Source organism: Dasypus novemcinctus, chromosome 11 (genome assembly GCF_030445035.2).
Source record: "Dasypus novemcinctus isolate mDasNov1 chromosome 11, mDasNov1.1.hap2, whole genome shotgun sequence".
NCBI classification, from domain to species: domain Eukaryota; kingdom Metazoa; phylum Chordata; class Mammalia; order Cingulata; family Dasypodidae; genus Dasypus; species Dasypus novemcinctus.
This window is the reverse complement of record NC_080683.1, coordinates 122,788,060-122,814,896: the sequence shown is the minus strand read 5'-3', so window position 1 is coordinate 122,814,896 and position 26,837 is coordinate 122,788,060. Positions and strand designations below refer to the sequence as shown.

Sequence of the window (26,837 nt, the reverse complement as noted above, 5' to 3'; positions counted from 1 at the left end):
TCCGCCGGAAACCGCGGCCCGCCGGCACGTTCCGAGCGCCGGCTTCCGGGAGCGGCGTTCCGGGCTCCGGCGCCATGGCGGCGGCGCGGACGGAGGCGGACCCCGAGCGCTGGATGGAGGAGGCGGTGCGCATGGTGAGGGCCCGGGGCGGGGGCTGCCGCCTGGGGAGGCGCAGGGCCTGGGGGCTGCTTCGGCTTCGCCATCCCCAATGTCGGGTCGCCCCGAGGGTCGGCACCGGGCCGGGGGTGGGGGGACCTCGTCCCCTAGAGGAGGGGGCTGCGAGGGGCTCGTCCCCTAAAGAAAGGTGCTGCGGGATCTCGTGCCCTGGAGGAGGGGGCTCCGAGAGGCTCGTCCCCTGGAGGAGGGGGCTACAAGGGGCTCGCCCCCTGGAGGAAGGGGCTGCGGGATCTCGTTCCCTGCAGGAGGGGGCTGCGGGGACCTCGTTCCCTGGAGGAGGAGCTGCGGGGGGCTCGTCCCCTAGTGGAGGGGGTTGCGAGGGGCTCGCCTTAGAGGAAGGGGCTGCGGGAATCTCGTCACCTAGAGGAAGGGGCTCCGGGGACCTCGTTCCCTGGAGAAAGGGGCTGCGGGAGCTTGTCCCCTAGAGAAGGGGACTGCGGGGGGACTCGTCCCCTAGAGGAGGGGGCTGCCGGGGGACTCGTCCCCTAGAGGAGGGGGCTGCGGGGGGACTCGTCCCCTAGAGGAGGGGGCTGCGGGGGGACTCGTCCCCTAGAGGAGGGGGCTGCGGGGGGACTCGTCCCCTAGAGGAGGGGGCTGCGGGGGGACTCGTCCCCTAGAGGAGGGGGCTGCGGGGGGGACTCCTCCCCTAGAGGAGGGGGCTGCGGGGGGACTCCTCCCCTAGAGGGGGGGGCTGCGGGGGGACTCCTCCCCTAGAGGGGGGGGCTGCGGGGGGACTTGTCCTCTAGAGGAAGGGGCTGCGGGGGATGGGGGGGCTCATCCCCTAGAGGAGGGGGTTGCGGGGGGCGGGTGCAGGGGCTCGTCCCCTGTGAGTGGAGCGTCAGGGAGGCGACTCTGTGTTTAGCTTGTCTTTTCGCTCATTCATTCATTCAAGTATTCGTTCATTCAGCCATTCGTTCGCTCTTTTGCTCATTCAGTTCATTCACTCGTTCATCGTTTGTTCACTCATTCACAGGTTCATCCATTCTTTCCTTCACCCCTTTGCTTTGCTCTCTTCAAGACTGATGGAGGCTCTGATCAGCCTGTCCTGTGATCCAAACCTAAGCTACCGGTGCCAACCGCTCCTCCAGAGGGCACCTTTTACACAAGCAGTTTGCACTTATATACTGTTTACACAGGAGTAAGGAGCTCAGCTGTCTAGTGGTAAAAAGACAGTTTGGTTTTTTTCTAAATTTTTTTATTACCATTGCAATCATTGGTCTGTGTATCAAAGTGTGAGAGGGCTTTAAAATTACTTCTGCTTCCCTCCCTTTTCTGCTGGAGATGCTCTTCTGTTTTACATTTTGCTTAATGTTGCTATGAAAAAAATTTTAAAAGAAGTTTTAGATTACAGAAAAGTTACATCGAAAGTATAAGGAATTCTTACATACCCCACCCTTTCCGCTCCCACATCTTCAGTTATTAAGCATCTTACAATACTGTGATACATTTGTAACAGTTGATGAATAAATACTGAAGCATTGCTACTAACCAAGGTCTGTAGTTTACACTGTGGTTTACACTTAATTCCAATGCCCTAAAAATGTCCTATTTTCCATCTATTATTCCTTCCCCCTCCCTTCAGAACCTCACATGTTCTTCTATTACTGCGATAGTAACAAGTTTATTCTGTCCATGGTTGCATTCCCTGCTTAGGTTTGTTCATTCTTCAACCTTGAGAATTTGGGGATGGTGATGACCTGCTGTGCCTCAGATTCAGAGGGGATTTAGATCTTATGGGACAGATGAAAGGAGCTCTTTTGCTTACAGTTGAAGATACTCTCTGTTTTTTGGGATGGGTGTTGTACTTCCTCATTTTGTTAGTTGTCTAGGCAAGTCTGATGAACTGGAGAGTAGGTATTGGCCACAACTCTTGAGATTCAGGGCTCAACAGGCTATGAACAGGCAGGATTTAAGTCTTTGGGACATATATTTAACAGGTACAGGGCTAATTATAGGCTCAAATAAAATGCGTAGAAGACTTGTGTAGAGAAATTATAAGTGAATCTAACTTTATTACTTTGGAGAAATAAGTTGTTATATATTCCAAGGTAAGGCCCACTGGCAGGGTGCTGATTTCAAGGGATTGTGTGCCTTGCCTATAGTGTCTGGATGGCTCTGGGGCCCTCAGGAGCACCCCTAGTTGAGGCTTTGTTCACAGTGGCAGTTAGTGAGATCCACCTGAGATGTGCGTAAGTGTAACCTCTGGAATGGCCTCCTGACTCATTTTGAAAACTCTTGTATTTCATGTTTCCCCTTTTGATCAAGGCCTTTTCCCAAATGCATTATTAGTTGCTGCTTGGCATTAATCCCTCGGTGTCAGGGAGGCTCATACCCTGGCGTCATGTCCCATGCCAGGGAGGAGGGAAGGTAATGTGTTTATTTGCTGATTTTGGCTTAGAGAGGCCACATTTGAGTAACAAGGAAGTTTTCAGGAGGTAACTCTTAGGCAATAGTTACTATTTGGCTATGTTTCAATTTTACAAGAGTAAATGTCATAGTTACATGAATTAAAATTGAGAGCTTGACATACCAGTTCATTTTCTTTACTCGGCACTGCCTGTGTTCTCAAGAGATACTTGCCTCTCTATTTGAGAACGTAGCAGGACTCCCCAGAATGGGAGGTTTTAATATTTTGTTGTTTATTGTGTGGTTCTCCACCCACTGAGATAACACCCTATGATAAGATGAACACTTCATATTCCATCGAAGTATGCTCCAAGTGCACCCTTTCCCACACATCCTCCCACTGTTGACAACCTGCACCAGTGACCCTCCCCTGCCATATTTGCCAGAAGAACATTCCCACATTTCATAAGTGCCTTTGATTACGTCCTTCTTATCCTCAGTGGCCTCTGGTCTCCTATGGTTAATTCTCTAATCATTTACTCTTTCTGCCCACAAATTCTTGTTGAGTGGACAGGCTTGGCCTTGGGGATTTGGTCTGAAACTGATCTCAGTGTATTCTTCTTCTGTTCTCTTACTGACATAACCGCTCACATTATTTTCCTGCATATTCATTCAGTAGGACAGCCAGATATTTTTCAGTTTCTTGTATAAGCCATGATTTATTAGGTCCTCTTTCTCTTTGTTTCTGTTGCTTATATAATGTTCTCCTAAATTTGTTTTTCATACTTATTTGAAAGTGACCCACAGTAAGAAATCTGATTTATATTATAACCCAGCAAACACACACACATATAATTATGAAACAGTAGTTTCATAAAAATGTACCTGCCTTTTCTTCATATGCTTCTGATATTTTCTATTTTATTCCAATTTTTAAAAATGCAGATCATGAACCATTAAATTTATTTCACAAAACTAACTTTGAAGTTAATTTTCTTCATTAAACTTCCATGACATAGAGCTTTCTATCTGATACTTTTAAAACTAAATGGTAACATTTGCATTTTTATAAACATTTGTGATTGGTTTTATGCATGTGCTTGTTTTGGAACCTCCTTTTATGTCACTAAATTCATCAAGGTGGAGACGTACCAAATTTTCACGTGATGTCACCATTTCACTCCCTCTCCTTCAAGTCATTTTAACAACCTCATGTGCTAGGCAGCTTCTTAATGGACAGTGAGGAAGATAAAAGGGGAACAGGGCAGGAGGTGAGCTGCATGCGTAGCCCCCTGCAGGTGAGGGGTCTGGAGGGAAGGTGAGGCATCTGGAGGGAAGGTGAGGCCTGAGGACTGGGAAGTCAGATTCTGGTCTCCTAGGATATTTTCCATTCTTCAAGGGCTCTGCTTACCTGTGGTGCTCCCGCATGTGAACTGTGGAGGGCTACCCCGAGCCTCCCAGCGGCTTCCAGGCCAGCTCGGCCGCCCCTTCCAGGACTCTTCTGTGTCACTCTTGCATCAGATTGTTTTCTTCTCATCCTTCTCTATCTCAGGTCTCTGTTTTCCTTCAAGCCTCTTTTGGCCCCAAGAGCTTGTAGCTCATAGTATAGACCCCTCCACTTGTCTCTGTCTAGACTTCTGAACCAAACATTTAAGTCCTCCAGTAGAGCCTTGCCTTTCACTGCCATTTCGTGTGACCTTGGACAAGGCACTCGTCCTTGGTCTCAGCTTCTGACTCGTGTGATGACATGGCTGCGCTCCATATCACGTCTAAGGGTCCTCTGGCTTGGACAGTTGTGACTCTTAACTGTATTCTACCCACCTAGGGTGTGTGACAATTTAGTTTTCCTTCTACACAGGTTTTGGAGGTCTCTACTTCACAACTGCCATTTTGGTTTTGTCTGATACATGTTTTTACCAGTTCTGAAAAAGGGAAAAAAACACGTCATAAATTTTGTGCTTTGTTTAATCATACAATCCCCTCCCCTTCCAGAGAAAATTCAAATCTTAAATTAGTTCAAAGAGTTGAAGGAGAAGTTTAAAATGATATATGCACTTCTGAGAAGAAGCACAGCCAGTGCCAAAACTGGGGGCAAGAATGTTGACTCTGATTAATTTGTACACTGAGAAGCTTGCAAGTGAAGTGTCCAGTACTTTCTGTACTAGGGAGGCAGCATACATACAGGGTAGCCAAGAACTGGGCTGGCGTGTGGATGAGTGGACTGGGCGAGGTGTGTGAGCCTGAAGGAGCTTGGTGCCCAGAGTGAGAGGAACTGACTGGCATGTGGATGGGTGGACTGGACCAGGCGTCTGAGCCTACAGGAGCTTGGTGCCCAGAGCAAGCTTTGGAAAACACTAGAAAATGGTCCTTTAGAAAGCTTAAAATCCAATTCTTTAAAATGTCATCTAAAATTAATGAGAGTGTGTAAAATCAAAATACAATCCTACCCATCTATAAGGAGCCACATTTTTCAAAGGCAACCTACAATAATATAATTAATGGCCAGCCATGTGGTTCTGTGGCATTTATTTTAAGGACATCATTTAGAAAGATAAAATCATTAATTGCCATTTCAGTGTTATACATGACAGTGAAAACCAGGAAACATTTCATCCTTCTGATAAAAGGGAAACAGTTGATCAAATCATGGTGTATTACTGTGTCAAATGGTATGCAGTTAGGAAAATCATTATGGATATTAGGTATTAGTACAGTAAATTTCACAAGTGCATGTGATGTTTAACATTAGATGAATGGGCTCAGAGGTCAGCAAGGCCTGTGTTCAAACTCTGGGCTGGTCGGTGACCAGCAAAGTGATCTACTTTTGTTCTTGACCATTCAGCCTCAGTGTCTTCATTCCCTCTAAAATGGGGATTAAAATTTCATAGAGATGTACAGAATAAGGAGATAAACACTGAAGGTAATGTGCTCAATACATAGAAGCTGTTATTTTAACCAAGTGGACAAAGACAGGAGGACATCGAGAAAAAATAGTTGACATGGAACAAGGGTGGTTTTAGAGAAATGTATGTATGTATGTATTTATTTATTTTTAAAGATTTATTTTTTATTTATTTCTTTCCCCTTCCCACCCCCCCAGTTGTCTGTTCTTTCTGTGTCCCTTCACTGTGTGTTCTTCTGTGACCGCTTCTATCCTTATCAGTGGCACCCGGAATCTGTGTTTCTTTTTGTTGCATCATCTTGTTGTGTTAGCTCTCCGTGTGTACAGCACCATTCCTGGGCAGGCTTCACTTTCTTTCGAGCTGGGTGGCTCTCCTTACGGGGCGCACTCCTTGCGTGTGGGGGACACCCCTGCGTGGCACGGCACTCCTTGCGCACATCAGCACTGCACATGGGCCAGCTCCACATGGGTCAAGGAGGCCCAGGGTTTGAACTGAGGATCTCCCATGTGGTAGACAGAAGCCCTATCCTCTGGGCCAAGTCTGCTTCCCTGTGTTTATCTTTGATTAAGGCTTTGATTGGGCCATGTCAGTATGATGCTGAGACCCTGCCCCCTTGAAAAAGCACCACAGAGAAGGGAGGTTGAAGTTTTGAGCTGGAGCCTGGGAAGGAGAGAGCAGAGCAACTGAGCCCGGAGAGAAACGAGACTTGAGAGAGAGACGAGACTTATCCCAGCCTCCAGCTGATATTGGAAGATGCTGGGACCAAGGACCCTTAAGAGGAAGAGGAAGGCTGAACCCTGGCAGACGTCACCCACCATCTTGCTCCAACACGTGGCCACAGACTTTGGTGAGGGAAGTACCTTACTCTTATGGCCTTGTAACCGCAAGCCTTGAATAAATACCTTTTATAAAAGCCAACAGATTTCTGGTATTTGCATCAGCACCCCTTTGGCTGACTGATAGACCTTGGTTGGGCAAGACCATCTTCCCCTCCCACCTGCCCAGGAGGTAGGGTGGTGCTGTCCCCTTTCCTGAGGGAACCTCAGGGCCTGGAAGGTAACCTCAATGCTTGCGAGTCAGAGCGCGCGAGAGGAAGGAGCTGGGGTTTGAGCCCAGCCCTGGGATCCTGACCGCAGGCCCACACTGCTGCTCTGCCACACCCCCCTGCCCTCCAGATCCGCCCCCAGCAGGGCCCCCCACTGTTCCCTGGCCCCTCCCACTCTGCCCTCCCTCACCCCTCTCCTCAGTCTCGTCTTCATTTGCCTTGCCCTGACCGCTGTGTGTTGAGGCTCCTGATTGGACATTTGGATTTTTTCCTTCTGTGAATTGCCTAGATATATCCTTTGCCCAATTTTATTTTTGTTTTAGGAAGTACTGAGGATTGAACCCAGGACCTCATACATGTGAAGCAGGTGCTCAACCACTGAGCTACACCCTCTCTGCTTTTTTTTTTAATTGCCTTGTAGGAGCATTTTGTGTAAATGAAAAAGGCAGCTGAGCAGTATCTGTACTGTGAAGCTATTTTGCTTTTGTAAAAACTACAAATATATGTATGCAGCCATAGAAGAAACCAAAAAACTGATTTGTTACCTCAGAATAATAAGAGTGATCCCATTTGGGGGGTTGGATTGCGTGTGGTTTTTATTTTCATGTGTGGATTTTTTGTGGCCTTGAGTATAACTTACGTTTTGAAACTCAAGTTTTCAGCTTTGAATATATCTTACTTCGCAAGTAGGAAAAAAGAGAGATTGACTATACATACACATGGGAAAAAAGGTTGAATGTTTTCCAGAATGAATCAGTTGTAGCTTATTGTAGCTGGCAGTGCCTTGAGGCGCATGGGCTGCTTCCTGCGTTTAGAAGAAAGGGGGTTTGCGGTGTGGCAAGGAGAGGGCGGGGTGACAACGCAGAGTAACCGTCAAGTGCCAGAGGCGGAAGCTCTTGGTGTTGGCTTGGTGGTGATCCGGCTGTCCACTGAGAACTGGGCCTCCGCTGGCGTGGGTGACTGGGCCACGCGCCCCTGACAAAGGCAGGTCCAGGCCCCAACCCCCGTGCTGTGGGGGTGAGCCCCTTTGTAATAGGACCTTTGAAGGTGTCGTTAGTGAAGGTGGGCCTTCATCGAGCGTGGCCAAGGAAACTACACGGAAGGAGAAGCCGGGGATGCAGCCAGAAGCTGGAGCTCAGGGGGACCCGGGAGAGAAAGGAGGTGCTGCCGTGTGCATCGCCGTGTGCAGGAAAAGCCAAGGAACCCCAAAGGGCGCCGGCTGTCCAGAAGATTCCAGCCCTGGGAGCAAGCCTGGCCTCCAGCCTCTGCAGCTATGAGCCCATACCTCCCTGCTGCTAAGCCACGCATTGCGTGGTATTTGTTTTAGCAACTGGGAAACCAAAACACGGGGCCAGATGTTAGGGGATCTGCACACGCTAGAACGATTTAAAACACGACGTGATGTGCGAGTCCCTCGCTTCCCTCGGCTTCTCAAAGGGGACTGGGTTCTGGGAAGGTTAGGAGCACGGACGGCCTCAAGGAACTGTGAGAAGTTGGGTTAGTTTGCTGGTGGACGGGCAGCCCCTTCCTTCCCTCGCTGGTCTGTTCTGCGGAGGAGTGGGCTCCAGGGGTCTAGCATGCATCTGCCGGAAGGCGTGGGCGTGATCCTGGGTCCTGCCTGAGCGTCCGCCTCGGGATTCGGATTCGGTGGGAGGAGTCTCCGTTCCCCTGGGTTAGGTGCCCCGCGGTGTCCTTGATGGGTCAGGTGGCAGTTGTTTGTTTAGTCTTTGAGAATCTGCCAAACTTTGCTGAGCAGCTGTCCTCTTCACAGTCCCCAGCAGTGGAGGACGGGTCCCAGTGTCCCTGCGTCCCGGCTAGCAGCGAGCCTTCTACAGGCGCACTGCCGTCTCCCTGGGGTTCTAGTTGGCGTCTCCCTCGCGGCCAGTGAGGCTGAATGTCTTTTCATTCAAGGCTCGCGGGCCACCTGTGCATCCTCGTCAGTGAAGTGTCTGTTCCTGCCTTTGCCCATTTTCTCAGAGAATCTTTGTTTACTGTTCAATTTGAGATTTCTTTATAGAGTCTAGACATGAATCCTTTTGTAAGATATGTGTTTGCAAAGGTTTTCTTCCAGGGGCTTTTGCAGAGCTCAAGTGTTTAATTTTGATTTATCAGTTTTGTTTTTATGGCCTGTGCTTGCGGTGTGAAATCTAGAAACCTCACTTGGCTCTAGGTCAAAAAATTTTCTCTTCTGGTCTGTTTCCTAAACCATCTTGGTGGTGCACTCACACTCATGTTTTGTTTCCTATCCCATCCCTGGTTGTGCACTCACACACCTTGTTTCCTAAACCATTTTGGTGCGCTCACACTCATGCTTTATTTCCTAAACCATCTTGGTCGTACACTCACGCTCACTCTGTTTCCTAAACCATTTTGGTGCATTCATGCTCACACTTTATTTCCTAAACCATCTTTGTCGTGCACTCATGTTCACTCTGTCTCCTAAATCATTTTGGTGCACTCACGCTCACGTTTTCTTTTCTTTTTTTTTTTTTTTAAAGATTTATTTATTTATTTCCCCTCCACCCCTCCACCCACCCCGGTTGTCTGTTCTCTGTGTCTATTTGCTGCATCATCTTTGTCTGCTTCTGTTGTTGTCAGCGGCACGGGAATCTGTTTCTTTTTGTTGAGTCATCCTGTTATGTCAGCTCTCCGTGAGGGTGGCACCATTCCTGGGCAAGCTGCACTTTTGCACTGGGTGGCTCTCCTTACAGGGAGCACTTCTTGCCCATGGGGATCCCCTACGCAGGGGACACCCCTGCATGGCAGGGCACTCCTTGCACGCATCAGCACTGCGCATGGGCCAGCTCCACACGGGTCAGGGAGGCCCAGGGTTTGAACCGCGGACCTCCATGTGGTAGGCGGACGCCCTAACCACTGGGCCAAGTCCGCCACCCACGTTTTATTTTCTAAACCATCTTGGTTTTGCACTCACACTCACTCTGTTTCCTGCACCAGCTTGGTCGTGCACTCCTACTCTATTTCCTAAACCATCTTGGTGCACTCACACTCACTCTGTTTCCTGAACCGTCTTGGTCGTGCACTCACACTCCCTAGGCCCCCCGAGTCAGTTCTGTGTAAGGCGTGTGCTTTAGATCCAGGCGGCCTTGTGCCTGTGGGGCCAGTGTCACTCCTACATAGCCAGCAAGCCCTAACCCTGGAAGCTCCTGTGCCATCTCTGCATCTGCGCAGCCAACACTCCCTCTAAGCCACCGTCCCCCTGAGCTGCCCTCCAGGAGCCTCCTGGCTGCTAGCTCATGGTTTGTTGAAAGCTGCATTACATGCCAGACCCTGGCCTGGGCCCTGAAGGTGCTGTCCTCACCCGCCCTTACCCGCGGGGAGCAGGAGGGGCGGCTCTTCAGCAGAGTTCATCCCAGTGGTCATTTCATCCTGTGTCTGACTCATGCTCAGAGCCCAGGCGCAGGACCTCTGCGATCGCTGGCCGTGGCCTCTGCTCTGCCGGGCTCTGAACTGCAGCATGCCCGGTGGCTGGCTGGGCACCCTGCCCTGCTGCCATGCAGCAGGAGAGAGTCCCACCCCGGCCCGGCTGCTGCTGCTGCGTCTCTAGCCGGCCCTGGGGCAGGTCTCTGTATCCTCCTGTCCTGCGAACTTCCCTCCAGTCCACAGGGTTGGCTAAATCGTGCTGGGGACTGTGCTGTGTCCACCTCTTGCTAGACTCTCAGCACCCAGGAGACGTGGACTGTGCCATCTCACCCACTGCCAATCCTGCACCCTAAATCCAGAGCTTGGCGAGAAGTGGGGGCTCTGCAAATGCTTGTCTCTGTGCACCTGGGGTGGTCCGTCACCTTGTCGGCAGGGCCTGACCGGCTCTGAGACGGAGCCTTTCCGCCTGCCCCGGTGGCCCTGCTGCCGGCCTCGCCGCTGTGGTAACCTGGGCTGAGTGTGTGTCACTTGTGCGGTGAGTTTGGGCTCCGTCTTTCGGACTTGGCGTCCGTGGGGACTGCTTTCGCCAGGTGGTAGAACTGGGTTGAGTGAGCCATGGGCAGTTCCCAACGCCCTGAAGACTCCAGGGGCACCCTGAGTCTTCCCCTCCCCCACACTGCCCCACCACTGAAGGGGGGAGATAGGAGGGGGCATCTCCTATCCACGGGCCTCTGCCCGTGCCCATGGTGGCCACGTGGCACATGGAGCGTCGGTGCCAGCCGAGCACGGCTTCGGCTGCCTGGGACCTCCCTTAGCACTGGGACAGGAAGTGACTGCTCGTGGAAGCAAAGCACGTGGAGCCGGGAGGAGGAGGCTGTGCACAGTCAGTGTGTTTCCAGCACCGCCCCCACTTCTGCCCCCTGCCTGCCCCGGGGAGGGTAGACTACCCTTTGATGGGAATGTGGGCTTCCAAAGTGCCTGGGGCCCCCTACCCAAGGACTGCTTGGTTGGGAGGGGGAGAGACAGGCTGGCTGGGGCTGCCACTTCCCCTTCCTTCCCGAGCAGGGTCGATCGGTGGGAGGGCCACAGCCTGCTGCTCTGGAGGAGGCCCCAGCTGTCCTGGCTCTGGACCTGCTGGGCATGCCCAGCCCTGGGTCGAGGGAGCGTCCAAGGTCAAGGGCTCCTGGGCATGTGTGAGGGTGGGCTTGCTGTGCCTGGGCTGTGGGGCAGGGCTAGCCCTGAAGTAGTCCTGACCTTATCTTTAAAATTGAGATCTACTTACACAGGGTGAGACGCTCAGGTCTTAAATGTACCGTTCAACCAATTCTGAATAATGCTGACATTTGCGTAACCCACACCCTTGTCGAGATAGAGAACATTTTCGTTGTGGCAGAAGATTTCCTTGTGGCCTTCTCTGCCAAACCATACCACCCCACAAGCAACCTCCTGTCAGGGTTCATTTTTGCCCATCCTAATACTTCACATAGCGTGTGCATCTGCGTTTGACTTCTGTCACCCCCGTGACGTCCATGAGATGCGTCTGCTTGCAGTGAATGTCATGAGCTTGTCCTTGTCGAGTGGCAGGCAGACCATGTGTGAAACATGCTGCTGCTCTGCTGGCCATTCTCATCCGCAGGTGCCTGAGCTGCTGCTAGTGCGTGGCCTTCAGGAACAAAGCCTTTGTGGACCACCCCTGCCCTTCCCTCCCCTCCCTTCCCCTTCATTTGTAACTGTTTTCTCCGAATTTTTTTTCTTTTGGTGGTACTGGGGATTGAAGCCAGGACCCTTGTACATGGGAAGCAGGCACTCAACCACTGAGCCACCCCTCTCCCCTTACAAGACTTTTAAGGACATAGATTCTTTCTTTTAAATACTTAGGAGCTGGCTTTACCATTTCCCCCCCACTTTTTGAAGTATATTACTCACACATAAACATACATAATCAATAAGTGTATAGTAATAGTTGTGAACTTACAAAACAAACACACATAGCATCATACAGCGCTCTTAATACCTCACCCTACCACCAATGCCTTGCATTGTTGTGAAACGTTTTTAACTAGTGATTAAAAAGCCTCTTCAAAATAGTACTACTTGCCAAAGTATCTTAGATTTGATGTATTTCCCCGCAACCCACCCTATTATTATTATTATTATTTATACACAAACATACATAAACAGTAAGTTATAGTAAAAGTTGTGAACTTAACAAAGCAAATTTGCATAACATCATACAGGGGTCCCATACATCAACCCACCACCAACACCTTGCATAGTTGTGAGACATTGTTACAATTATGAAAGATATCATCAAAATCTTACTACTAACTATAGTCCCTATCTTACACTTGGTGTGCTTTTCCCCAAACCTACCCTATTACTATTTTTTAAATATTTTTTTATGATAGAAGTTGTAAACTTACAAAACAATCATGCACATATACAGAATTCACATACAACACCTCTCTATCAACACACCACATTGTCATGGAACTTTTGTTATAGATTATGAGATAATATCAGATTATTACCAGGTCCATAGCATACATTTGGCACACTTTTTCCATTACTTGTCCATTATCAACACAGTACATCTTTGGCATAGATGCATGACTATTACATTATTGCTGTTAAGCACAGTCCATAGGTCACTCCAACTGTATTTTTCCCATGCTTCTCCACATTCCCACCACTCTGCAATAGTGATGTACATCTGCTCTAGCTTACAAAGGACACTCTTGCATCTGTACCATCAACCACAATTCTCATCCACTTCTGGGTTTATTGTGTTATTCAGTCCCTAGATTATTCTCTAACTTTCTTTCAATTTACATCCCTAGACTACTCTTTTCAGCCACATTCTCATTTATAGATTAGCCATTACTATAATGTATTACCATCAACTCGTACATTTCCACACTTTTACAGTGTGGTTGATTAAAACTTCTACTACGTTAAACATCAGTAGTCCATCTCAGGCCTCCTCTTATCTCCTTTAAGAATTTGCCACCTACCACCAGGTCTTGAAGATATTTTTCCTTTATTTTCTTCTAGAAGCTTTATGGTTCTTACTTTCATATTTAGGTTTTTATTCCATTTTGAGTTAATTTTTTAAAAAGGTGGGAGAAAGCGGTCCTCTTTCCTTCTTTTGGCTATGGATATCCAGTTCTCCCAGTGCCATTTGTTGAATGGAATGTTCTGCCTGAGCTGGGTGGGTTTGACAGGCTAGTCAAAAATCACTTGACTGTAGATGTAAGGGTCTGTTTCTGAACCATCAGTTTGGTTCCATTGGTCTATGTCCCTGTCTTTATGTTAGTACCTTGATGTTTTTACCACTGTAGCAAGGTAATATGATTTAAAGTCCGGAAGTGAGAGTTGACCAACTTCGCTTTTCCTTAAGATGTTTCTGGCTATTCAGGACCCTTTACACGTCCAAATAAATTTGATAATTGTGCTTTCCACTTATTTTAAAAATGCTGGTGGAATTTTTATCAGAATTGCATTGAATCTTTATATCAATTTGAGTAGAACTGACATCTTAGTGATATTTAGTCTTTTGATCCATGAGCATGGAATGTTCTTCCAATTATTTAGGTCTTTTTTGATTTCTTTTAATAGTGAGTTGTCATTTTCTGAATACAAGTGCTTTACATCATTGGTTAAGTTTATCCCTAAATATTTCTGTTCTATCATTTTATTTTCATCACTCTTTTGACACTTTTAGTTACTTTTACTGATATGTCTTCCTTTCTAGACTCTCATCCATGCCTCTCTCTCCTGTCTTTTCAGGTTGTGGCATACTCTTTAGTATTTCCTGCAAAGCTAGTCTCTTGGTTACAAACTCTCTCAGTTTCTGTTTTGCTGTAACTATTCTAAACTTGCCTTCATTTTTGAAAGACAGTCTTTCTGGATATAAGATTCCTGGCTGGAAGTTTTTCTCTTGCATTATCTTAAATATATCATACCACTGTCTTCTTGCCTTCATGGTTTCTAATGAGAAATCAAAATTTAATCTTATTGGGTATCCCTTATATGTTATGCCTTGCTTTTTTCTTGCTGCTCTCAGAACTCTCTCTCCTTGTCTTTGGCATTTGACATTCTGATTAGTATGTGTCTCGTAGTTGGTCTGTTCAGATTTTTTTGGATGGGAGTATGTTGTGCTTCTTGGACATGGATATATATGTCCTTCAGTAGGGTTGGGAAATTTTCTACCATTACTTCTTCAAATATTCCTTCTGCCCCTTTTCCCTTCTCTTCTCCCTCTGGGATACTGTGACACATATGTTTGCACATCTCTTGCCATTGTTTAGTTCTGTGAGACCTTGTTCAATTTTTCTCTATTCTTTTATCTGTTTTTTTGTATGTTTGCTTTCAGGGGCCATTTCTTCAAGCTCATCAATCCTTTCTACTGCCTCCTCAAATCTGCTATTATATGATTCCAATGTATTCTTAATTTCATTTATTGCGTCTTTTGTTCCCATAAGATTTGCTATTTTTCTGTGTATGCTTTCAAATTTTTCTTTGTGCTCATCCAGTGTCTTCTTAATATCCTTAATCTCTTTAGCCATCTCATTGAATTTATTAAGGAGATTTGTTTGAACATCTATGATTAGTTGTTGTCTGAAGACTTACCTTGTTCCTTTAACTGGGTCATAGCTTCCTGTTTCTTTGTGTGGATTGTAATTTTCTTGGTGTCTTGGCATCTGGCTTACCAGATGTATTTATTCTGGGTGCAGTTTTTCTCTTTAGTTTCGGGCTTCCTGGCCTTTCTCCCTCACTGGTTGTGCAGTAGGAGCCAAGGATGTAGTTGGTGCTGTAAGCTGTAGAGGCTCAAGCTGCCCTCATTGCCCAAAGGACAGATGAAGCTTCTCCTAACTTTCTCCTTTGCCAGGGACAGAGCCACAGTCATGTGTAGTAATCCAAGTTGTACAGACCTTGACTGTAATTGCCCAGAGAGACTGATGAAGCTTCCAGCCCCTTTCTCCCCTGCCTGGATCAAGGGAATGGAGCTGCAGGTGTGGGCAGCAATCTATGCTGTGTGGGTCCAAAATGCCAGGATACCTGGTAGACTTCTGATTATTCAGTCTGTACCAGTCAAATGTACCTGCAGTTACCTGGATAGGCTGGTGCAGGGCCTGCCTGCTGGAGGTGGGCTGAAGCCTAGGTTAGGGCTGCAGGCCATTCTGGATGAAAGAAACTGGTCTCTACCATCGCTGTGATTTTTGAATCAGCCCGGCTTCCCCTCATGCTGGGGGTAGAGTCAAAATGGTGGCTACTGGCCTCTTTCTGACTTAAATAGGTTCAAACTTTAGCTCCTCTTAGGGTTATACTTTAGCCAGCCAAATTTACTAATCAGTAGCTGAAATCAGAGGCCAACCATCTCTTCCTCCCCCATTTTTGTGAAATGGAGCTTCCGACTCCAGCCACAGAATAGCTCCTGAGGTGGCTTGTGCTGCCAAAGCAGGATGATCTCTGGCTGGCCTGTAATTTCCCTGAGAGGCTGGTGCAGGTCCCCCCAGCCTCCTCCTCCCTGCCAGAGGTGGGGCTGGGGCTTAGGCTAGAGCTGCAATCTGATCTGGATGGAAAGAAGCCAGTCCCCACCAGCCTGTGATTTTCAGTCCACCCTGCTCCCCTCATGCCGGGGGACAGACTTAAAATGGTGGCTGCTGGCCTCTCGCTGACTTGGACAGTTTCAGACTTTAGCCGTTCTTCGGATTATACTTTAGCCAGCTGGGTTTACTAATAAGTAGCTGAAGTTGGTGCTGAATGTCTCTTCCTGCCCCATTTTTGGGAAGTGGAGCTTCTAATTCCAGCTATGGAATAGGTCCCAAGATGGCTTGTACTTAAAGTGGAGAATGGGCACTGGCCTCTGGGGTGTAGAGCGCTCTACTTATGAATCTTTTCTGCAGATGGGCCATTTCCTGTTTCCATTCCTTCAAGGGTGTTGCATGATGCTCTTCTGGTCTCCTGGAGCCCCCTAACAGGTGCTTTAAATAGCGCTGGGTGATGACTAACTGCCCACAGCACAAGCTGACTCTGGAGCGCCTCTGCCGCCATTTTGCTGGTTGACTCTGATTACACCATTTTTTGCATGGAGTGATCTGCTTCACTTAGTGATTTTGCGTAGAGTGATCTGCTTCACTTAGAGCAGAAATTGCAGGCCCTGGGTGACATCCAGTCATCGCCTTCTATTTGGCCACTTGGGGCTCTGTAGGATAATTTCTAGAACTTTCATGGAAAGAGCAAGTTAGGCAAGCTTCTTCTGCCTTGTTGCAGATAGGCTGTCCCTGAGAAGGGGCACACACCCTAGCAACTGAGGAAGAATGGTCAGTAGTTGTCTTTCCATCACCCTGCTTCCATGAGAGGGAAAACCAGGGCCCCGGGCCACGAAGGGGAGTTGTCCCAGAACCAGCCCCGACCCCCGGCTCCCCAGGAGAAGGAAAGGCCCGGCGGCACCCCTGTGCTGGTGTTGGCGTGCACCTGTCTCCTCGTTGCATCCTTTCCAGGTATTGAGCCTTATGTCTCAGGTTTTCCTCTTTCAGGCCAAAGAAGCCCTTGAAAATTCTGAAGTCCCTGTTGGCTGCCTCCTGGTCTACAACAATGAAGTCGTGGGAAAGGGAAGAAATGAGGTGAACGAAACAAAGAACGTACGTTGGTGGCACAGCGTCCCTGCGGGCCCCAGGGTGACGGTGGGGTGATGGCGAGGGGCTGCAGCCCTGGGCGTTTGGTGGAGGCACGGCCTCTGGATGTCTTTGGTTTTGAATGCCTGTGTTTTTTTTAATTGTAAAAATGGTACTTACTGATTTTTAAAAATTGGGAAAATTCAGTAAAATGTACTGAGTAAATAAGCATCTTAGGGGAGAACTTCCTGTTTCACGGAGCTTTAGGCCTTGAGTGAAACTTTAGCATAACTCTTTTCTCCCCAAGAGGAGTTGATTATCCATTGTCGTTGTGGAAGAGACAAGTCTATCCCAACGTGAGACCAACCTAAGTGGAAATTCCACTTGACAAAACACACGGATTCCTAACGCCTTCCCTTAGTGCCTTTACATAACGATCTCCTAGTCACTCACTCCCCCTCCGCACCTCGCTTTGGGCCTGCATCCCGCCTGCTTCCCGCAGCTGCGTGGGGGGTTGCCCTGAAGGGGCTGGGCCTGCTCCCTGCCCTGTGGCCGGGCGGCAAGTCCCGCGTTGACAGCGAGGCTTTTTGACACAGTGCTTAGAGTGTGGGGAGGGATGAGGGAGGTGTCAATTTCATGATTCACACGGGCGCTGTTTGCACCCAGGCTGCTCACACGGCCTTCCACTTCCATCCTCTTGGGTGGCTCATCCCGGGGGCCAGAGAACAAGCTGGCGTGGGGCCGGGGCTGCAGCAGCACGCGCCGTCCGCCCCGTGTACCAAACCGGAAAAGGCCAAGGGGATTTAGCGAAGCCCGTGTGAAACAGGGGCCAGATTCACCAAGCAGTTAAGGGGATATCGCAGTATCTGTGAAATGAGTGGGAAACTTACCACTGCCGTTAGTGCATACACACCGTTATCTGGGAGAGTAATTCCAAAAAGGTTAAGTGATTTTGTCTTTTAAATAATTGTCACCTTCCAATTGACTTCCATGCTTCAGTATGAAGGCTTTAAATGAGAACTTTGAATATACTCATTAAAAAAGAATACCTAACTTAACCCCCGATGACACCTGTGTTAACGGATTTAATTTGGCATCTGTCTTATAGAGGATTGCTCTGTAAACAGAGGATGGAGACAGGACCCCAAAGGAGCTCTCTGCTCTGCTTTGGCTCCGAGACTACCACCCCCACTGCCTCCTCCAGCTGCAGCTCTAGTACTTCTAACTTAGCTTGTTTCTTCCATTATGAAAAGAGGGAGTGATGGAGATGATTCAGTTACAGAGTTATTTATCAAGAACTAGGGAGATTTGATTCAGTGATTCTGAATCTGATGTTCAGAAAGCTCCTGATCTGGGGAAACGGCAGCTCCCCAGTTGGTTTGGGCACACAGCCTGGTAGGGCGCCCCTTCTCCAAGATCCCTTCCAGCCCTGTGCAGCCACCCTCGCCAGCTTGGGGGCAGCCTGTTCCTCAGGGGCTGCATGTGCCCCCTGCGTGCCAGCTCAGGGAGCGAGCGCCTTCCTGTCTGCCCGCGGCTTTGGGCTTGCTGAGGACTGAGGTTTTTGCCCACCTGGAATTTCATTTAGCCCGTAACTGTCAGTATAGATTTGTTGCTGCTTGCTGTGAGCAGGACCGTTGTAAAGAATTATTGCCTAGAATATCTGCGATTCACATTTAGGAATTGGTTAGGGGAGGGGAGCTGACCAAGGGCATGTTACAGGATCCCGCGGCACCCTGCCTCGTGAGTTCCCAGAGGAACCACGGCTGGTCGCGGCAGGGGCTGGCCCAGGGCCACGGGATTAGTATTGCCGTGGCCAGAATTCAAATTCAAGTGCGGCAATTCCAAATGCTGTGCGATTTCTCCTCTACTACCCTCCCTTCCACGAGAGTCTGAAACCAATACCAAATCTGCACTTCTTTCCCTAGGCTGCCTGTAGATGAAAGCTCGTCTCAGAGAAAATGTGAATGGTGACCCTTCAGTAAATTGAATATAGTCTTGCCTGGAGGGAGGCCGGTGAGAGCCTTGAAAACACAGCTGAGGCCGGAGTTCCCACTCGCGAAAATTTCAGTCTTCCCCTAAAATACTCAGAAACCACCAGGTTTTTAAAGAGGCTTACCTTCTCTGTGGCGTTGTAGTTTATTTTTCCTTAGGAGTTCCGGGGGACCGAATCTGGGACCCTGCCCCTGGGAGCGACATCGCTCCCTCCTGGCGTTTTAAGTGGGTTCCCCTGAGGCACCTGACGAATGCTGTCCTGACCTGCGGGCCCTCTTTGGGGTCTTCATTGGTGAGGTGAGGACACTGCTGGCAGCGGCTGCGCGTGTCCTCCAACCTCTCCACGGAGCATTGGCAGAAACAGTGGGCACGTGCTGACCTTCCCGCTCCGCGTCCTTTAAAGCAGCCCTCCCGCCACCCCTGTCTCCGCAGGCGACCCGGCACGCCGAGATGGTGGCCATTGACCAGGCCCTGGAGTGGTGCCGCCGCGGGGGCCGCAGCCCTGCCGAGGTGTTCGCCCACACGGTGCTGTACGTCACCGTGGAGCCCTGCATCATGTGCGCGGCCGCGCTGCGCCTGATGCGTATCCTCCACTGCTGCGCCGGCACGGCCGGGCTGGGAGACACTGGCCACGCGCAGGGCGCCTTGACGGGGAAACTGCCTGTCCTTCTAGATCAGTAGACACACAGTCTTAAATAAGCTGGAGAAAGAAAAGCTCAGAATAAACCTAAACTGCCGTGTAAAGAGAAATCATAAAGGGAGTTAAAGTAGGTTCCAGAACGGGGCATAAAACAAACAAAACAATGAAAATGAAAACAGAGAGAACGGGGGCCAAAGCTTTGCCTTGGGATAAGGGATAGGCAATTTGCAATTTTTCCTTCTCTCTCTGTTTTTGTTTGGTTGTTTTGACCATGATCACATACAATGCATAAACATTTTTAAGTCAAAATAAATAAGGATATCGTGTGAGTGGACAGAGGCTCGATCAGGTCCCAGCCCTTCGGATTGTGTCTGCGAGGAGTGACCAGCCCAGGTACCCAGGGGCACAGGCTGTGCTCTAAAGGCCTGTTTGGAAAAAGTATCTGAAGAGTCGTACACTCTCAGTGTCATACCTGCATATTTTCCCATATACTGGTTTTGCTAAATATATGAATAACTAAATCATTGTAAAAACAGCATAGAGGTATGTGAGAGTAAAATGTATAGGCTCTATAAAATGGAGGTCCTGGTCAACCCAGAGCCATAGTTCATCGACTTTTAAAGTTGATGTGAGTCCTGCAAGGTCAAACCTCCCAACTTACAGGACAGCAGCTGGAGACCTTGAAAGATGAAACTCTCCAACGCCAAGCAGCGTAGCACTGGAGCCCTCGCGCCAGCGCCAGATCTGCTGGCTTTCGCCTTGTTACTCTGCACTGCTTCGTTCTCATCACCAGAGCTGGGGCTCAGTGCCCGGCTGTTGAGGGGACAGATGGATTCTCGCTGCCCCTTACCCTGAGGGAAACCCTAGCCCATGGCCTTTGGATTCCGTCCTGAGTGCTAGCTGGACAGGACAGCAGCCAGAGCAGCCGCCACCGTGCCTGGCCTCCACCCCTGCTCAGCTCTTTCCGGCCGGAAGGTCCAGTGCTTAGGCTGGACCTGGTCATGTGTCAGTGAACTACATCCAACAGCCAGGCCCAGTACTCGGGGAGCGGTGTGGGCACCCCTTCTAAAAGAAGTGGAAGGGAAACGGACTTGGCCCAGTGGTTAGGGCGTCCGTCTACCACATGGGAGGTCCGCGGTTCAAACCCCAGGCCTCCTTGACCTGTGTGGAGCTGGCCCATGCGCAGTGCTGATGCGTGCAAGGAGTGCCCTGCCACACGGTGTCCCCCGCATAGGGGAGCCCCATGCGCAAGGAGTGCGCCCGTAAGGAGAGCCACCCAGCGCGAAAGAAAGTGTAGCCTGCCCAGGAATGGCGCCGCCCACACTTCCCGTGCCGCTGACGACAACAGAAGCAGACAAAAGAAACAAGACGCAGCAAATAGACACAGAGAACAGACAACAGGGGGAGGAGGGGAATTTAAATAAAAATAAATAAATCTTTAAAAAAATAAAATAAAATAAAATAAAATAAAATAAAAGAAGTGGAAGACCCTGCCGATCGGCTTGTGTGCAGGGCGCGGGGTGAGTCCTGGTTGCCCTCAGCGAGGGGCCGGCCCAGGCCTTGGGTGGCTCACGGGCGTTTTTGGTGATTGTGTCCTTCAGACCTGAATGGGCGTTGGAGGCGGTGGGGCCGCAGCAGTGTTCAAGGCTGGGTCTCGGCCCTCCAGCGGAGAGCTGCGGCCCGGCCTGCCCTGTCCCACCCCGCTAGGGCCTCCCATCCTCGTTACGACGCAGGTCAGGACAGAGTGGCTTCAGCGAGCTGGGGGGAAGCGGGTGGTCATGGGTGGACCCTGGCCCCTCCGCGCCCGGCCTGCACGGCGGCTCAGCTGGGGTTTCTCTGTGTTTGGGAGCAGAGGTTTTACCTTGTTCAGGGAAGCGGGAGTGACCCGCCGCTTTGAAAGGTGATGGTCCTTGGGGGAGGTTTCTGCCCCCTTTTGCATTGGACCTGGACAGTGACGGGGGCCTAGTGGGGAGTGTGCGGACGTGGGCGTCACAGGTGCACGCTCACTCCCGTGCCCATTCAAGTGTCGGGGTTGCTGTCTGGGCCTGCTGGTGCAGCACAGGAGGAACGTGAGAGCGCGCGCCCGAGCGTCCTGACCAGGCTGTTGGCCTGCCCTGCCCTCGTCCCGCCGCTCCCTCGTGGTTTCCTTAGCTCTCCGCAGTCGTCCCGCTGGTCGTCTACGGCTGCCAGAATGAGCGGTTTGGTGGCTGCGGCTCCGTGCTGGACATCGCCTCGGCTGACCTGCCCAACACCGGGAGACCCTTCCAGGTGACTGCGGCCCGCTGACGCGCTCTTCGCAGGGCTGGGATGGCGTGTGGTCGGGAGACGGAGCGCCGCGCCGGGGCTGTAGCCCGGGCCCCGGGTGGGTGCAACCCCCGGGGGGGAGTCGGGGTGGGCGCTGGGCCTTGGCCGCGCAGGGCCCTGGGGTGGGCGCAGCCTTCGGCTGCCACCCCGGCTGCGCTCCCGACACCCTCGGTGTGGGGACTCCCCCCAGAGCCGGGGAGCGTGGCTTCTGCCAGTGAGACTCGCGCGTAGAGCAGGCGTTGGCCGACTGCCACCTGCTGTTTGTGGGGTCCACCAGCCCCGCGGTGTGTTCGTTGACTTTTTCCCTGCCTTTTTAATGCTGAAGTTTTCCTCAGAGCCACGGGACCCTGGTTCTTCACTCCCCTTAGAAGCTCCGCTTTCCCTTGAGCCTGCCACCTCTCCCCAGGATCTTACGGTTCTGGCTATATGCATTCGGGGTTTACGCTTTTTCTTTACTTGGCTGAATTTCCCTCAGAGAGTAGCCTGTGGATACATACATACCAGCTTTCGTAAACTGGTTTGATCATTTTTCTCTTCCAAATGCAAGGTAAATCTAAAAGTATTACGCTTTACAAAGAAGCACTCTTGAAGCTATGTAACAAATGCTGGGCAGAGTATGCTGGTTTCTTCCCAGGCCCCGGGTATTCTCAGCAGAACATTACAGGGACGGAACTGGGGCTGAACCGCACTGAGATCAAGTTCTGCGGAACTTTCTAGCTTGACTTTTCCCAGCGGAACACCGACTGTCCCCACAGCTCCTGTGTGTTCTGTACACGTGACGCTGATGTTTGTAGAGGCGACCTCCAGGAAGGTGGAGATGAGCTTACCATCCCTGCTCTGCCTCCGGGGTTATTTGGATGAGAAGGGCTTTTTCCTGGGGGCTAATGGGCCCTTGGAACTGCCATCTTGGCGTCTTAGAGAGGGGGTGGCAGCCTCCTCGTCCCCCTGCCTGCCGCGGGGAGAACCACATGGACAGCGGGCGGGGTGAGCGTGCCGGACCTCCCCAGACCATCTCACTCAGGACGGGTGCACACTGGTCCATTCTGGAGAGCTCCGGGCTGCTCCACTGCGCACAGAGCCGGGGCTGCCAGCCTTGGCCGGCCTCTGCCTCTGAACTGGAGGGCTCTGGCCACATAGGTGCTGGGCAGGCAGCCCAGCAGGCCGCCCCCGGGCAGGGGCAGGACAGGGGCAGGACAGGGGCTGCCCCGAGGGAGATGCCAGCCCAGCAGGCCACCCCACGGGAGGCCCCAGGGCAGGGGTAGGGCAGGGGCAGGACAGGGGCCGCCCCAAGGGAAATGCCAGCCCAGCAGGCCACCCCGCGGGAGGCACCAGGGCAGGGGCAGGGCAGGGCAGGGGCAGGGCAGGCTGCCCCGCGGGAGGCGCCGGAGCAGGGCAGGGCAGGGCTTGCCCCGAGGGAGATGCCAGCCCAGCAGGCCGCCCTGTGGGAGGCGCCAGGGCAGGGCAGGGCAGGGGCTGCCCCGAGGGGGATGCCAGTCCAGGGCAGGCCGCCCTGTGGGAGGCGCCAGGGCAGGGCAGGGGCCCAGGGACGTCTATGGACAGGTGCCTGGCCTGGGGCTAGCCCTGAGGGCCGGTGGGCCAGATGGGGGCTGCAGGGGAAGCCGGGCCCCACCGTTCCTGGTTCCTGTCAGAGCAGCAGGGGAAGAAGGTCTTGTTTGAGGACGAGGAGGCCCAGGCGGCCTCGCAGGAGTGCCGCCCCCGCAGGTCCAGCCTGGAAACCCGGCCCCTCCTGTCCAGCGCTGGTCTTGCTGCCCAGAAGCCCCGTCCCGAGATCCCCTTCTGGATCCTTCCATGCGCCAGAGTGGGCAAGGCCAGGGTCCTCAATCCCCCCTCCTGCTTCCCAGGCCCTCGGGTGGGCTGACATGAATCCCCTTCCTTTCCTGAGCCCCCCTCACCACCCCTCTCCCTTCCTCCTCCTCAGCCCCTGCAGCTTCTTTTCACTCTCCCTCAAGTGCCCCTCAGCCTTTCAAATGATTCTTTACTCTTAGGCGAGTTCCTCTTTCTTTCTTAGCTGGGGTCAGAGCGCTCACAGCTGTGGTTTCAAGCCTGGCTCTGTAGCACTGACCCCGAGTGGGCAACCAGGAAATAACAGCAAAGAAAGCTGCCGCGTGCTCCGTGAGCATGACCTTTGGGCCTCATCTCAGTGAGCCTCCAGGAATCCCGGGAGGCAGGTGCTGATCACCTGCGTCCACACCTGAGGGGCCCGAGGAGATCAGTGTGTCCCCAGGTCCACCGTCCAGGGGCTCGAGTGAGAACTGTTTGGCGAGGCAGCACGCCTCTTCTTTCGGCAGCGTCCTTTACCCCCGCTGCTGATGCCCCTGCGCATCTCTGCATTACCTGGCATCCGCCTACCTAGAGCTTGCGTGCGTGGCCGTCGTGGGCTACGGCGCACATTTCATAGTCCTGTTTCTGATTCCCCCCATGTCTTCAGTGCATTCCTGGGTACCGGGCCGAGGAAGCCGTGGAAATGCTCAAGGCCTTCTACAAGCAAGAGAACCCGAACGGTCAGTCCCCTCTGCGTGTGACGCGCCCCCTGAAGCCACTCAGTGTGGAGAGTACACGGGGACCCGCCTCTTCATCTCCTCTCCTTCCTTTTCTTCCCTTTCCACAGCACCAAAGTCGAAAGTTCGGAGAAAGGATTGTCAGAGTCGTGAACTGCCTGGTGGAAGGTGACTGCCCTCGGATCGTGTCTGTGCTGCTGTCACCAGGGCACAGGTGCAGGCACCTTAGCTGTCCACACCTGGAAGGAGATGGAGGGGCGAAGGTGGCGGCCTCGGAACCCAGCAGGCTGCGCGTTCCCTTCCCGCCACACTGCTCGCCAGCCTCGGGCAGAGCCGGCCTCGGAGTGAGCAGGCGGGGCCACGCCAGGCGGGGCCTCCCCGGGCACTGCGCTCCAGGGCTCCCGGGGCGCCGGGCCACCCATGCTGTGAAACGAGGGCTTGGAACAGTTCTCTGCTTTTATCATGCATTCTGAGAAAATGTACACCTTTAAAACAAGAACTTCAGCATCATTTTAAGTTGTGGCGTGCTACCTGGGACCTCTGAAGGTGGCTGTTAAAACAACAGGAAGTGCGTAGCTGGGCCAGTGCTTTGGGGTCCGCGGGCTCCCAGATCCGGCCCGGGGCCCAGTCCAGCGCAGGACGCAGAGAGAGCGTGATGCGCTGTGGGTGGGTCAGGGTGGGGAGGGGACAGGTAAGGGGCGGGCGGCTCCTGGTGACGGGGGCGTCGGCTGCAGAGAGGAGAGTTTGCTCTGAAATGATTCAGCTACTGCTCCTTAAAAATCCAGACCGTCCCAGTTTAGCCGTGTGACACCACTCTGGAGGACGTTCCTGCAGGTCGCCCAGGTCCCCTGCGTGGGGATGCCAGGGGCTGGGCCAGGAAGGGGCTGGCTGCCCACCGCGCTGGGCGCACCCGCGTCCTGCCAGCAGAGGGCGCAGCCGTCCCGCCGGCCCAGGGCGAGGCCGGGGCTGCCCGACCCGGCCCGGGACCCCAGACTCAGACCCAGACGCAGACCCAGACCCCAGGGCCAGACCCAGACCCCAGACCCCAACCCAGAGCTGGGCACACACAGACACAGATCGTGGACCCAGACCCCAGACCCGACCCGGACCCGGGCCCAGACCCCAGACCCCAGGGCCAGACCCCAGGCCCCAACCCCAGATAAAGACCCAGACCCAGACTCTGACCCCCGGCCCAGACCCGCCGCCCCTCCCCGGCTGGGCTGCTCGCCTGGTACGTCTCCTGGCGCGCTTCCTCTCCACAAAACCTCTGTCGGTTCTGCTCGGTTCTGCCCCTTGAGCGGCGTCCCTGACTCTCTGTTTCTGATGACCCCTGGGCTGGGATGTGATTGTGGTGAGTGCTTCTGTATGGCCAGGAGCGGCAGCTCGTCACACACTGACATACCTTGGAGGGTTTGTATTGCTCGCTTTGGTGCATGTCTGAACGCCGTCTGAGCAGTTTTACGCAGAAGCTGCCTGGTTTTGGATGTCCAGTAACATTCCATGCACCTTCTTTTAGTGCCACCCTCTCTACAGATTAGCTTCTTGGTAAACCTTAGAGCGTCTTACTAGCTTATTCCTTCTTCAGGGAATCATAATTCACTTCTAGCTCCTGCTTTTCTGCACGGCAGCGTCCTTGATTCATGCCTCCGTGCCCTTTCCTTGGGATCGTTCGTGGACCATCAGCTGGGACATGTGCTCTTCAGAGGGCCACCGGCAGCTCTGGCTGATCCCCCCACACAGTTCTTGGGAAGCACATAGTAAATGAAAGTATTGATAGAAATTTAGGGGAGACGGGCTAACAGAATATGTAGGATAAAAAGGCAAAGCCAAAAGTAGTACACAGGTGTTTTAGCCCAGAGAGAGTCACTGCTAAAAAAACAGGAAAAGAGCAAAACTACGTGGAGCACAGGAAAGACTTCCCAGGTTCGTGGCCCTGGCTGGCTGGGTGCAGACCTCCTCACTTCTAGGTGGGCCTCACCAGCCACGGTGGGCGAGGGCGCATCTGAACGGGGGCACCTCTGGAGGCGGCAGTGAGGGGCCACACGGGGCGGGGCGACCAGGCTTCCCGAGCTCTGCCGCCTCCGCCCGGCCCTGTCCACGCGCTGGGGGTGGCCCTCCCGCCCTCCCGCCCAGCCTGCAGGTGCGTGCCGTGGCTGCGGGAGCCTGCTCAGGAGCGCAGGGCCGAGCACGCCCAGTGCTGGAGGGTCCTGGTGCGGGCTGTGCCGAGGCCGGCGGTGACACGGGCCGGGACGGCATCTCCACGCGTGCTTCTACGGGGCCCATGCCTCTCCTCCTGGGCTGTTTGGAATGTTATGGAGAGAAAATGGGTACCCACAACTCCAGTGTAGGCTAGAAATGCTCATTTTTTCTTTAAACGTTTTATTTGGAAATGATTTCAAACTTACAGAAAAGATGCAAAATAGTTTGCAGGAGCACCCATGTACCCTCTACGCTCTTGATGTGCCTGCGTGTTTGCCCTCACGGCTCTCGCTCCGTCATCTCTGCTCCCCCCCCTCCCTCTTCCTCGCTCACTATAAATTTTTCTGACCACTCTATAGTCAGTTCTGAACAGCCTAAATCAAGGCCCTTTACCCCAAATGCCTCAGGAAAAGTCCCTGGGACAGGGACGTGGCCGCGCTCCCCACGGGACAGCTGTCAGGGTGGCTTTAGCGTGAGCCCGTGCTTGAACCTGGCCTCGGTTCCTCCCTGGTCGGTTGCCCCCAAACGTGCTTGAGAGCACCCCTCCCTGCTGGCCAGTCGGGCAGGCGCTGCCTTTCCTTGGCCTGTGCTTCGGCTCTTAGGAACATTGCCACAAACCGTCTCTTATGACACTGACTTTTTAGAATAACGCCGCCCTTCCCCATCCTCACACCCCCACTTCTTTTTTTAATAAAATGTCCCCATTTTGGA

General features: G+C 52.2%; 1 protein-coding gene across 2 annotated transcripts; it reads left to right on the top strand.

The window, feature by feature from the left end:
• The first annotated feature begins 23 nt into the window (after positions 1-23).
• ADAT2 (adenosine deaminase tRNA specific 2) lies at positions 24-26,837 on the top strand. 2 transcript variants are annotated; one of them, XM_058307577.2, is made up of 6 exons: positions 24-134; positions 16,395-16,499; positions 18,897-19,047; positions 21,266-21,372; positions 23,858-23,930; positions 24,038-26,837. In XM_058307577.2, exons 1-6 carry the CDS (start codon positions 75-77, stop codon positions 24,097-24,099), a joined length of 558 nt encoding a protein of 185 aa, XP_058163560.1. In that variant the 5' UTR covers positions 24-74; the 3' UTR covers positions 24,100-26,837. The 2 variants fall into 2 exon arrangements, with proteins under 2 accessions (XP_058163560.1, XP_058163561.1); XM_058307578.1 differs by having other exon boundaries at positions 37-125.